This window comes from Tympanuchus pallidicinctus, unplaced genomic scaffold (assembly GCF_026119805.1).
Source record: "Tympanuchus pallidicinctus isolate F22 unplaced genomic scaffold, pur_lepc_1.0 scaffold5, whole genome shotgun sequence".
Lineage (NCBI taxonomy): Eukaryota > Metazoa > Chordata > Aves > Galliformes > Phasianidae > Tympanuchus > Tympanuchus pallidicinctus.
In genome coordinates, this window is record NW_026294769.1 from 13255108 (window position 1) to 13269080 (window position 13973).

General features: G+C 37.6%; 1 protein-coding gene across 4 annotated transcripts in view; it reads right to left on the minus strand.

The window, feature by feature from the left end:
• The window catches only part of EPB41L4B (erythrocyte membrane protein band 4.1 like 4B), a 164814-nt gene that overhangs the window by 76425 nt on the left and 74416 nt on the right, over positions 1-13973 (minus strand). For 3 of the 4 annotated variants that reach the window (XM_052704243.1, XM_052704242.1, XM_052704241.1), the window contains exons 7-15: positions 10579-10699; positions 9919-10006; positions 8715-8803; positions 8287-8356; positions 7949-8118; positions 7743-7852; positions 6388-6418; positions 5678-5711; positions 4547-4614 (exon numbers count right to left, since the gene is read on the minus strand). In XM_052704243.1, the coding sequence (XP_052560203.1) occupies positions 4547-4614; positions 5678-5711; positions 6388-6418; positions 7743-7852; positions 7949-8118; positions 8287-8356; positions 8715-8803; positions 9919-10006; positions 10579-10699 (781 nt within the window). Of the gene's footprint in view, positions 1-693; positions 2205-4546; positions 4615-5677; positions 5712-6387; positions 6419-7742; positions 7853-7948; positions 8119-8286; positions 8357-8714; positions 8804-9918; positions 10007-10578; positions 10700-13973 lie in introns of those variants that run through there. The other variant, XM_052704244.1, reaches the window with a different exon arrangement.

Here is a 13973-nt window from a genome sequence, read left to right on the forward strand (position 1 = left end):
ACAGAAGTCTCACAGGATGTTCTTCATCCATGCGCAGATCTCAGATCTCCTGCATGAAGCCTTTTAACACTCAAAGATTGGTTAGGGTCTGTGCTGTTTTTTCTTGAGATCCATCAGGAAGATCAACACACCTCAGCAATAAACCAAGCTACAAATAAAAACACACGATGAGGAGGAAAGCTGACAACAAACCGCACAGAACTTATGTGACAAAACCAATAATGTGTTATGAAGGTAGGCATGTGAATTGTGAAGCAACAGACGTTCCACCTTACTAACATGTATTCAAAACAAAACAAAACAAAAACACCCCCAAAAAACAGAAAAACTTCCTTCTCCAGAGGGCATTGAGTGCAGCTAAACTAGGCTCTTGTTCCAACAGCTCCAGAAAGAAGTTTCTATTTCTTCGTTTCTCAAATAAAACACTGATGAAAAAGAGGAAGACCAACACTGGGAAACTGAAGGCAGTCTCTATGATCCGAGACTTACTCTGGCACTGTCGCATTCCAGTGCACAATTGCTTTATTGTTTCCCCCCTCTAACCCCATAGACATTAGTAGCACAGACATTATCTGTAGCAACAGACACTACAGTGCAGCATTAGTAGGGCAACACAGGTAGATCAGTGGTGTATCACATCTAACCCTCCCCATAAAGCTTTCAAAAATAAATAATGCATCATAACCAAAAGAAAAAGATTGAGAATTTTATTTGTACTTAGCACATACAGGAAAGATCAAAACAAATATTAAAAGACAGCATTTGTAAACAAATATACTTTACAAAAAGATATACACTATCAAATTTGCTCTGAAAAAAAATGCATGTTTATAGCTGTTTATAAACGTATATTTAATCAAAATCAAGTTTAAAAATTACTTCACTTTCAAATATCCCATATAAAGACTTATTCATATCGACAACTTCAGAGAGACCACAGATGTAAAGCCAAGATAAACATGTGAGTGAAGATGGCACTGATTCCCAGTTAAAAAAAAATAAATCGGCAAGTGATCAAAATGCCAGCCAGTCTATTTAAAGAACTAGGTTTGTAAAATATATATTCAACTCTTCAAATGTCTACCTTAAAAAAATAGAACTATTTTACTGGATCATCCTCCTCTTGTCCTGTGCAACCTACTGTAGGGAATCGGCTTTAGCAGAGGGCTGACTAGATGGCTTCCAGAGGTCCCTTCCAACCCCTACAATTCTGTGATTCAGTATGATAAGCTGTGGTCTTGAATCCATGCACTGAAGAGCTATCAGTAGGTAGCTTTATGCAATTGTGTCATTCATTTTTGTAGTCACATTAAAAATAACAAGACAGCAGCACCCTTATAGCAAGGATTCATTTTTAACATTCTTGCACGTATAGCAGCAGGTACGGTTTTGGGAGATGCCATTTATATAATCACTTAGTCAAAAAGTGAAAAGCATACTCTATAAACTTTATTACAGTGTTCTTTCCCAGTGTTCAGCAAGCACCTCTAATTCTGCTGTAGAATACAAAAATTAAAAGCAAAAGACACCCAAACCTACGACTACCTCAGCAGGCTCCCTTTGGTGGCGTGCCTTAAGTCATTTTAACTGCCAGCATGAAATCTGATTTCTATTTTTCTCCCTCCAGTCTCCTATTTGCACATCAACTAAAAGACAAAATTTTTCCAACTTCATCTATTAATTTGAGTCAAAAGAAACAAGATAATAAAAATCATCAAGGCTGTAATGGCTAACCTTCAACAGCAGACAGAGGATCACAGATTCAAAAAGTAATGTAGAATGTAAATCCCCAGAAATATTTCTGTTCCTGGGACACTGAAAATTCTTACCAGCTTTCACAAAGGCTTTTTCAGGATTTTTTTCTTTTTACAAAGACATGGAAAATACTTTTCCCAAGAATGTCCATGAACACTAAACAAGGATGGATGTACATAAAAAGATGTACGTAAAAAGACACACACTTCATTCACAATACACTTTGAACATACGGCAGACAGACAAGGACCATGGAATGCAATGATCGTCTAAGATGGCAGGTGAAATGAAGATGACTTTTTCAGAGAGTCGTCATGAGTTTATCTTGGTACACCATACTTTGGACTTCTCCTAAATTCTTCTGGTTCTGTTCTTGAATATATCGTAAATTGCTGTCCTCTCCACTTGTGGGGGGCTTCCAATATGGCCTGTCATCATGATAGGATGGCCTGTACCATTTGCACAGGCATTGGTTAGTGAGAGATGGAAGTAAACTTATGAGTGCTACACAGCAACATGAGTTCATCCAGCAAATGCTAAGCATACATACACTGTGATGGACAGCTACCACAAAGGGAAGAAAATGGTGACAGGTCTCATAAGAATCTATTGATGCAATTGGGAATCTTTAATTCACTTCAAAGGGCCTTGAATTAGAGCTAAGCCATTTAAAATCTCTGTTCTCAAGTGTTGTGCACCAATGATCCTGAATCCCAGAGAGATGGTGGGGCCATAGGAAAGCATACATGAGTACAACAAACAAGTAAAATAAATCATGCAAAAAAGTTGAAAAAAATATCCCTAAGGACTAAAAAAATTTCAAAAGACAATCCTATTAAGAATGAAAATTGCTCTTCCATAAATATTGCCACTCACTCACCACTGGCGCAGTTAGTTTGCCAAAGCAGCCAGTACAATACAGTCCATTCTGTTAAGATGAATACCTACAGCCTGTAGGTAGTACAGGTATTTCCATAGGACTGTGTGCTGAAACTTGCAGAAGTTTGAAAATAACTTTTTTTCCTTGTTTGTTCATCACCTACTGGTACTTAGAGACACTAACCTCAACCAATTCTACAGTCTCTACTGAATCATTTTGAAAAACAAAACAAGACATTGTAAATTCTAAAATCACAACTATTAATTGGAATGAATTTTCTCACAGGATGGAACATTTTGTTAAATGCAAATTTCATTTAAAGGACTTTACTATGAAAACAGAGACAATTCCACCTATTATTTAACAAATATTTTGTAGAAATATTTGTAAAAAATTTTAGATAATACATAACTATAAAGAAATACATAAAAGCAGTACTGCATGTTCAGTTTCACTTCAACCTATAGCCCATTATAGACTTGCATGGACAACAGAAAAAATCTCATGCATATCTGTGTTTTGATCTCAGATTCAGTCAAATGAATTAAACGTTCTCAAATAAGGCTAACCAAGATGTTAAATGTCCAGCTCCACTACTTTGACAACACATTAAAATAACTTGTAGCTTCCATTTTAACAACACATTTAAACATTTGTACTAAATTGGAAGAAAAATTGTAAGCACTTTTTCTAATGAATTTACAGAAGAGTATTTAAGTATCCTTTTAGAATTGCAAGCCTAGATATGAAAATGTCATTGTTCACATTTCACTGGTCTTAATCTTTACCCTGGCAGCAGAGGTTGGAGAGGGGGGGAGATTGTCTGCACGCTTTATAGTGCATTATTGTGCTTATTTCAATATTGCTCTGCTCCAAGGTTAACTATTTGGCTTTAAAACGCATCATGAGTGACGAAATCTTTAGGATTAAAAAAAGAAAAGTAAAATAAAATTAGCAAAACCTCAAATGACTTCTAAAATTATTAACTTCTCTCAATACTTCCTCTTTGGTAACGTAAAATTGGATATTGGATATTTACAATCACAAACAAAAGTCTGGACGTGAAAACCCTAAAGCCAGGAAGGATCTTGAACACAAAGTACAGGCAAAATTAATTATTCAATTTAAACAGTCTTCTGTTTCTGGCGTAATTTTCATGTATGCTTTACTGTTTCATACCAGCAATTCTGGGATGACAATGAGCATGCCTGCTTCTCTGCCTAATAAGTACTTGCCTTTTTCCTACATTCTCAGATTCGAACTCAAGCTAAATTGTCTTTTTATCCATTTTAAGCTCGTCGCTTCCAGAGCCCACCACACCAGGAACAAAGTCTAGCTATCTGATGTAAGCATACAGAAATTAAAAGGTAAAATCAACAGAAGTAAAGATTAGGCTGTTGGTACTTTCAGTCAAGATGGTAATTATTTGCCAAAAATATCCTGACCCAGTGTAGAAAGGTTATTCTTTATTAGGACAAAATAGCAGCTAAATTTTATCACGTGTATGTGCACAGACACATATCAGCTGTGTCTCCACCTGTGCATTCCACCAAGATGGTTCAAGCCTAAATTGAATTTCTTCCAAAATTTATTTTCACTTCATTTCTCCATTAGCACAAGGTAACACAACAGGAATATTTTTGTGATATAGTTCTAAGAAATTCAAAGTTCTAAAATAACTGAACTAGTTTCAGTAGAGAGTCCGATATTATTCCATGTACACATTATTTTTCCATGTATATTTCAGCAAAAAATGAAAAAAAGAAGTTCTGTAATGCAAGAAGCTGTTCACTCATTTATATTTCTAATTCCTATTTGCTTTTCACACGCAAAAAATCACCTGATATGTCCACCAAAGCTTCATACTGATAGATTAAGAAAGAAGTAATCTTTTCCATGAAGGTTGCTTACCTTACATTCACAGGTGTATGTGGGTGCCAGTGTGGCTGAGCAGGATGTATATTAGGATGATACTGTGGCTGCAAGTGAAAACATTAAACCTGGTTAGTAAAACCATGTAAAAACTCCTTGATAATTTCAACTTCCTATTTTTTTCTGGAATCATGAGGAATATGCTAGCTGTGAGCCCTAAAAAATCCACTCTTTCAGACCTTCTTCCATGCCATTTAGCACACGTACAAGACCTCTTAATGATAAGCTTGCTTATTAGGACATACTCATGGACAAATGCAAAGAAAATTGGTTTTCTATTTGAGCGACAACCTGGCACAACCAGTGCTTCTCATAGAAAACACATCAGTATGCCCAGCTTTAATCAAAGGTGGAGAGTGAGAAAGGTTATTACAGTGGATGCCTTCAGAAGGTCACCTATCATTGGCGACAGCATTTCTCTCTCATACCCATGAAGTCTTAAAGAGAAACAATGAAATAAAATCACTGGTGAGGCTTTTAATAAAAACAAGCATTCCATTCTCATGCACGCACTCAGTTTGAACGAAAGCATGCCTTGCTTTCTCAGTAGTATGGATTATTATTGCAGATAAAGACTAGGTAAGGTTTTTCCATCAAAGCTTACAAAGGAGGTTGTTTAAAAAAATACAAAAGAACAATCAACAACAATAAAACACACACACAGAAAAACACCAGCACAAACATCTGACCAGCAATGAACTCATCAAGTGTTGTTATGGAGGAGATAATCACAGCTTTGAACTTGTGAGAGCTCCTCTATTGTCAGATACTGTTCTACACAAAAGTGCTGCTCACAAAGCAGTCTGCAAGAGTGCATCATACACAGTCCCACAGTCCTTAACCTGTGATCTCACAGGAAGGAAAACAAAAGAGGATGACAAACTGAGTGTATTCAGCATGCAGAGTATCCAAAAAGACAAGGGAAGCAAGATAGAAAAGTCCCTTCACTTTATCCGGAACTCCCAATCTAACGCTGCAAATTTATGAACCCACTCCAGTGGAAGGAAAGGGAGAAAAGCAATTGTCATAATTATAGACCAGAGAAATTATTTGCCACTAAGTAAGAGCACTTTAGAAGTAAATACTTCCCTCAACAATATTTATGCTTACCTGGTAGTTGTGGACTTCAGGAGTATTTTTAGCACTGAAGGAGAAGAAAAAAAAAAAAAAGCTTTTATGTAATAAATACTGACAAAACCCAAAGGTACACAGAAAAATTCATTTTCTTAAAACACGATAGGCCTCATTCTATAAGTGTCCAATGGAAGACCTGTTCCTGTTAGAATCCAACAAAGTCTGCTTAAGCGCAGTCAGCTATAAGAATAAGGATTCTGAGCAACTGAGGAAACATTATTCTTATTTGCAATTCATTCAGTTGCACAGTCAAAACAGTTTACTTGCACAAACAAGTTAGTACTTTTTATAAAAATATCCACATAGCAATTTCCTATACCTCTGGGCTCTACTCTTCAAGGAAGTACTACAGTGAAGTAAAATTAGGACATCAGTAGTTTATTCAGGATATAAACCACAGCAACAAGAACAAAAAATGCTAGATGAATTAGAATAACAGCAATGAGCAGAAAGGAAATATGCTTTATTTTAATCTGATCTCAAACAGAAACATCTTAAAAATGAAAGCACAAAGTCTCACAGTCTGTCCCCAGGGAGAATCTGGTGTGGCATAATGACAGATTCCCAAGCAATTTTTCCTACACCAGAGAATGAGAGTCAACAAATCTTGGTGCAGAACTGCTCTTCAGGATCCCTTAACTTACAACAGTTACTGATAGGTAGAGAGAACTTGAAGAATCACTTACCACAGTTGTGCTGCTTTCACAGGATTGTTTGCTTAAAAACAAACAAAAAAACACACCATTAGACCAGTGAAACATCAGTCATTTTACAGTTATCATCATTGGGGTGTTATACCACTGCTAAAGTGAATCCTTGTACAGACATCTGTACAAACGTGTCATAATCTAAGCACAGTCCTGTATGAGGCAGACACAAATTTCCCTTTGTTTCTGCGAGAGTCAAGATCCATCAAAGATAACTGCAGAAGACTATTCTTCCCCAGCAGCCAGAAGGAAGGACTTCAGGCAGAGCAAGTTCGGCACAACCAGATCACCAGTTCTCTCCATTTACTATAGCTACTACGTCAGTAACATTGAGTCCTTTGGAAATCAAAAGCTACTTTCCATAATGATTTTGCATCTCAGAGTTCAAAGTATTCTTGAAGTTGGTAACAAACTGTGTGTTACTACAATGAAAAATAAGCTACCAGCCAGGAATACGGGGAAACATCAATCAATCTTCAGGAACAAAATCTTGGACCATGCTTTGGACAGGTGAAGACAAATGGTGAAGAAGCCAATAGAATAGCTGGGATGTATTATTTCTTTTTCCTGGCATACCGTATTTTCAGAAAGAGCAATGAAAAACCGCTAATTGAAATAACTGAAAGTCCGTGACTGTGCTGAATGCAGAAAGTGGATTACAGACTTAATCAGACACTGTAAAAGTACAAGCAGAGTGACTGAGCTAGGACAGAATCCAATACTTGTGGGCTACGACAAGGAAAAGAGATGTGTGACAGAATAATCTAAAACGAGTTACTGCACGAACTTAAACATTCTGTCACCATCTCAGGATGGAGATCATCTGGGTAAGGCAGAAGTTCTGCCCAGCTGCTACGCACAGAGAACTGGAACGATCATAAGCCACACTCTCTCTTCATCCCACCTCACAGACATAAGCCATTGTATGGAAACACTGCAATGCAAGGCCTGACAGATCCCTCTGTTACAAAACGTTTAAAATAATCTTACCTTCCACTTAAGAAACCATCCATACTTATCACATAAGTATTATTTGATATATGAGAGTAAATATCTCATAAATACAGTGCATGTCTGTAAATGAGAGATGAAGAAGGGAGGTGGGGGCTTACAGCTTCTAGAGAGCATGCCTACTTGCTGTCCTTTTCCCCCCTTGGTACAGGAGAAGGTGGAAATAAAAGTTCGCCTGTAATTCCACAAAGACTTTTAATGGACCTGAGGTTCATGTTCCAGGAATACATAGGAATCCAAAGACATCCCAAGGGAATATCAGCTCATTCTGTTCCAGACAGCAACTACTGCATGAACAGTTCAGTGACCACACATACACTTGCCTTTAAACGTCGAATGCCTTCGAGAAGGATATCGCTTGCTGGGCCGTCTTTCAAACGTACTAGTTCTGCGCAATCTTGTCCCATGTGTTGCTTGATACTCTGTCCGTCCACTTGAAATACAAAAATAAAGTTAACTGCTGTCTTTTGCTGAATGCTGTATCTCCTCCTCTGTAAAACTAGTATCTTGCTGTTACTTCACTAAATACCTGAATCTGAAGCGTGATCCCAGCCTTATGAAGTCAGATCTACTAGATTTACTGTTTGCTGGGGCTCGCAGTCTGAAGAAAGCATGATGTTCCACTGCACATTTCCACAAATGTTTGCACGTTTTGGCACTGTCTAACCGGAAAACAAATGTGTGCTCTTGCTCTCTGCCCTAAATGCAGAAACAAAAGCTTTAGAAGTTGGCATGCATGATATTAATTATTGTCCATGGCAAAAAATACAGCCCAATCCAACACTGTGCTGAGCCTCTTGTGCTCTTTTCAGTCAAAACACACTCTGCACGTTGTTGGACCAGGCCAAAGAAAGGGCAGAAAGTTACCTGTTCGTCATCTTCCACGACCACTAGTGTTAGTTTGCTCTTTTTAAAGTCCATTTTTGTGATTTTAGGCCTGAACGTATAGGAAGCAAACAGAAAATTAATGGAAAAACTGTATTTTGTACTCTAGGACAATTCCCCAAAATATATCATATCAGGGATTTGCAATCCCAAAACACTTCAGAAATTATACTTTTGGTTATGATTTTATTATGATTCCCTGGAAATGTAGCAATATTTCAATAATTTATTTATTTATTTATTTTTAAAACCACATTTGCCACCAGTACTTCCAACCAAACCATTTTACCTTTGGACCTATTTTAAACTGGTAGATTCAATCTGCATTACAAAACACAGGAAAGCAGATAGATTTCAGCATTTTAACAAAAGAAATATATGTATATTTATATAAAAGAAAAGCAGATTACCAAAAGAATAAGCCTATTTTATTTGCTCCTTCAAAGATCAATATGCCCGTTGGTGTCAGTCCAAGAGCATATTCACAACCGTCTCTTCCCTACAAGCAAGCACAGAACCAATAATTAATGTGCAATTAGTAGCATAAATCTTATACACACTGTATCAAAATCCATTGGTTTTAATCTATACAACAAGGTTTGCATCTGTTATCATTACAGAGAATAAGAATATGCAACTGTAGTGGGTGTAAATCAAAGGGTTCTGGCATCGAGGGCTGCAGAGCACCCTTTGTGGGAGGAGGCCATATGCTGTCTCAGGCAGCTTTGATACCTGAGAAGCTCAAACACAACACCTAAGGAGCTTTTAAATGCACTTATTTAAGAGCAAGCAATAGCTGCCAGGAGAAGTAGATACAAAAGAAAAAAAAAATCATGAACACTGGATAAGTCATGTGGAAAGAGACTAGGCTCAAGATGCACTCTTTGGAAGAGCCTGACCACACAGGAGAGGGAACTTCTGACAGGTCATAGCCTCTGGACATCTCTTAGCGAGACAGTGACAACTATGAGGGACTGTGGCCACACGAGGACAAGGACAACCTTGAGGCACCATGGCCTATGGATACTCCACACGGGACGAGGGACAGCCCTAATGGACTGCAGCTCACAGAGAACGCATCCCAGGTTAGAGTCACACACAGTCACAGAATTAGGGGTTGGAAGAGATTCCTGGAGATCATCTAGACCAATCCCCTCCAAGGGATGGCCCTGAGGTAATGAAAGTCTGTGGGCAACCCTCACAGCAGCAAGCATACATCAGCAGTGGAGAATGAGGAAGAAGCAGGAAGCATCACAAAGAAACTGTTATACAGATGATCCCAACCTTGTGACCTGAACTGGGACGGACTCACTATAACCTGCAGGGAAAACAAGGGGAGTTGACACTAGGAAGAGGGGAGAAGATATGCTAGACTGAAGGATATGCTAAGCCTAAGGAATGGGGAGGGAAGGTGATGGTGTTTCTATCAATGCTTGCTTTATTGTCTTCTTTTTTTCTCCTCAGTAACCAAACTGGTAATTAAAAGTTTGCATTAATTGACAGTATATTAAATTAAGTTACATTCCCAGAGTTTACTATGTTTTGTCTGAGACAGCACCTCCCTTTAATCTTCTGACCCCATCTTAATAAAACAAAGTACAACATGTACCTTACCTTAACTACATGCATATCTACACCGTACATTTCTAGCCATTTGGCTTTGTTCAAGTAGCACAGTTCAGCCTGTGCTGGACTCTTTCCCCTAAGAACATAAAGATTATTTTAGATTACAGTACAAAATTTTTTCCTGTTTTGGAAATAAATTTCTTTTCCCTACCCCCTTGTCTTTGAACACTCAATCTTACTGACATTAAAGGAATTTCAAACTTGGCTTATGCTTTTACCCTATTCCCTTTAAATGAAAATTAATCAGAGTGATAAAAACTTAAAAAGGTTTACAATTGCCAATACGCAGGAGAATTCAGCTAACGTTTACCAAGATGTACTGTATTTATTAAAAGAAAGAAAAAGTTTTTAGAACTACCCTGAACACAAAACTTTGAGAGTGCATGCATGAAAGAGAATTGTTTCTGACAGTACCAAATTAAAAAAAAAAAACAAACCAGAATCAGACAGCATACACTCCACCAACCTTCTATAAGCTGAATCTATTTCTGAGGATGGGGAAGAGGTTTCTGTCTAGCATACAGTTTCAATTCTCAAGTACAGTTGCTTCTTTATGTTTGCTAAGGGGGCACTTACTGACATAGTTGACTTTGGAAGAAAGGAAAACAAAACCTATTGCTTGATGCCATTCCCACACAAGTACCCTACCTGCACTCCTTCCATTTCTGGAAGATGTCAAATTCCATTGCTTCAGTCTGGTTTGGTGCAAATCGGAATTCAGACACAAGTTCTGGTGTGTGCTCTGGGTGTTCACACTCTCCCAGTTCAGCTGAAATTAATCGTTTGGAAAGTTAAAAACAAAGATCACCATACGTTGTACAAGAATATGCTTCTGCTGATGCTGTAAATTAAAAACAAACAAAAAGCCATCTAAAATCAAAACACTTTCTAACATTTAAGAGCTGCAGCCATTTCTCTGGATTTTGAAGTACTTAAAGGCAATTAAGTTTCTCATAAAATCAAAATATCAATACTACTATTATATAACTTACTATATAACTATACTATTAAATAACTACTATTTCAGAGGAGGTTACTTTGAAGTCTTTTCTCACTATAATGAGGTCATACTTTTCATTCCAAGACATTCTATAACTTACTTTCTTACATTACTGTAGGAGTCCAAACAGTAAGATAATATCTAGTCTCAAGAAATCAGTGACAAAGTTTTAGTCTGTTTGCTTTATATCATCATGATGGTGTAATATTCAAATTAAGCTATTTTTTAAGGAAAGAAATGGTGAAGCATCAACATAACTGAAGTATCACTTCCTGTTCATTTATTTAGGAACTGCTACAATTTTTTCTAGGAGCTGCACACTTGTAAACTCTACTGAGCTCAGCAAGAAATGCAAGTGTAAGGTAAGTTTTGCTCCTAGAACCTGTAAGGTACATAAAGAGGCTGCAATGTCACTGCTTCAGGTCTGAGACACAAACATCAACAGTAAATGTATTTTTCAGCATGGAATCACAGAATCACAAAATGGCCCGGGTTGGAACGGACCTTAAGGACTATGAAGCTCCAACCTCTCTGCCACATGCAGGGCCACCAAACTCCACATTTAATACTAGACCAGGCTGCCCAGAGCCCCATCCAATCTGGCCTTGAACACCTCTAGGGATGGGGCATCCACAACCTCTCTAGGCAGCCTGTTCCAGCACCTCACCACTCTCATAGTAAAGAATTTCAACCTAAATCTTCTCTCTTTCAACTTTAAACCATCTTCCCTTGTCCTGCCATTATCTACCCTTTGAAAGAGTTGACTCCCCACCTTTTTATAGTCTTCCTTTAAGTACTGTAAGGCTGCAATGAGGTCACCCCACAGCCTTCTCTTTTACAGGCTGAACAAGCCCAGCTCCCTCAGCCTGTAATTACTGTGTCACCTGCATGTGTTGTGATTCCAAACCAGTGCTTTGGAAGTCAGTGTCTCTTTACTGTTACTTCTACAAGGGAAAAGATAGAGGAAAATGAAAGCTTTTGAAGGAAACAGTTTTGTTGCTTCAGGGCAGTTTTACACATAACTGCTGCAAAAATTCATAATCAAGATTCATAAATCATTAATTCACTCCCAGTCTTCAAAGATGCCAAGCAGGTTATATTAAAACATAATAAGTTACTTTCAAAATGCAATCTGTTAACTACTGTCTTGCAGAATTTTTTTTTCTTTTTTTTTTCTTTTTTTTTTCTTTTTTTTTTTTTTTTTTTCCCTTCAACAGTATTCTGCAATGGTAAGCTACAATATTCTTAGCTGTACATCTTCAACAGAGATACCTTTGTTCTGCTGCTGTTTCATCTAATTTGGGAGCCTATTTAACAGTTGTTGCTAAGAAATACTGGCACTCCAGTCTCCAGAATGTAAGAGGGGAACTACAATAAACACATTGGTAAGGAGGACTTTAGGGGGAAAACCAACCAAACAAACAAAATAACAAAAACTAGCTAGCAAAAGCCTGTCTGGCTCTGGAGGTCCTGGTGGGTGATAAATTCAGTGACTGAATAGAACGCTGATAGAGTAAATAAAGTCAACAAGATTTTGGGTTGCATCAGCAGAAGGCATCACCAGCAGAGATAAGGGAGCGATTACCAAGCTCTACTCAACATTTATCAGGCCACACCTAGAACACTGTGCTCTATTTTTGTCCCCACTATACAAAAAAAGATACGGACAGGCTGGAGAAGATCCAAAGAACAATGAATAAGATGATCAAAGAATTGGAAAGCCTGCCCCAGCAAAGGCTGGGGGAACTGGGGGTCTTTCAAATTTAAATTGAAAACTGGAGGTGCGAGAAAATGTTCTCCTTGGAGTTTATTTAGTACTTTCTGAAGTAGATGTGCTTAAATACAAAAACCATTCATGACTAATGAGGTAGTTAGAAACTTATTCTACCAAGGATGATTCAAGTTTCTTTGACTATAATTGCTATGTGGATAACCATATATAGCCCTGGAATGGGCTGCCCAGGGAGGTGGTGGAATCACCGACTGTGGAGAATTTCAAGGAACGTTAGGATTTTGTGTTGAGGGACATGGTTTAGTGAGTACCATGGTACTCGTGAGTACCATGGTGGATGGTTGGACTGGATGATCTTGAAGGTCTTTTCCAACTTTGGTGATTCTGTGATTAAGTGAAGCATGCGAGTATGAATCTGCTTCACAAATTATGCCATACTGCAAACTGACATTGTCTTGTAGAGAATTCCTTCACAGGATAGGCAACAAAACAATTTATGTTTGAAAAATGGTTCATACAGCAACCTATGAAGCTGTTGTTTGAGACAAAGAAAGAACTAAAGTAACAGAACGATCTCCTTTATGAAGAAAATGTAATGAAGTTCAAAGCTGTCCCATAAAGAGAAAAAGCCTTTCTTTCAGAGAGTTTAGGGCTCCAATTTCTAAATAGCTTTTTAGCTTTTTCCTCAATTTAAGGAAAGCCACACTAAGAGAAGATCAGATTTTTTTATAGTAAGGGTAACCTAGGAGGACAGAATAACCACTTGACATTTCTTTAAACTATTCTGCCTAATTAAAAGCTTCCAATATCGATAAAAACGTAATACATGTTACACAGAAATGTTAATTATAGCATATGCCAGCAGAGAAAATAAGTTTGTTGCAATAGCTAAAATATTTTCAGAGAAATGTATTGCAATGATGTTGAAATAGAGAAAACAAACAGCAGAAAAGTATAAAAACACCAACAAAATTTAGGTACGTTCCCACAAACAGTGCCAAGAAGTATTAGTTTTGATGCCTAATTAGAGACATTATAAATACCTATATTCCACAAATGAATGATTAATGGCTCTTTATTACATTTACATAGTAATCACAGGTGATAATTACTACCCAAAATGTTGAGGCATCAAGCTATTTATTCTTTGCTTGGTTCTCCTTGCTTAGACCAGGGGTGAGTTTACCATTGTTTTTATCTGTGAAAATGGAAGCAGTAAATCAAACATGGGCTGCCAGATTTTCTCCATCTTAAAAACACACACAGAGTTTGCCTGCAGTACTTCTTTGCACACCTATCAATCAGAGCTGT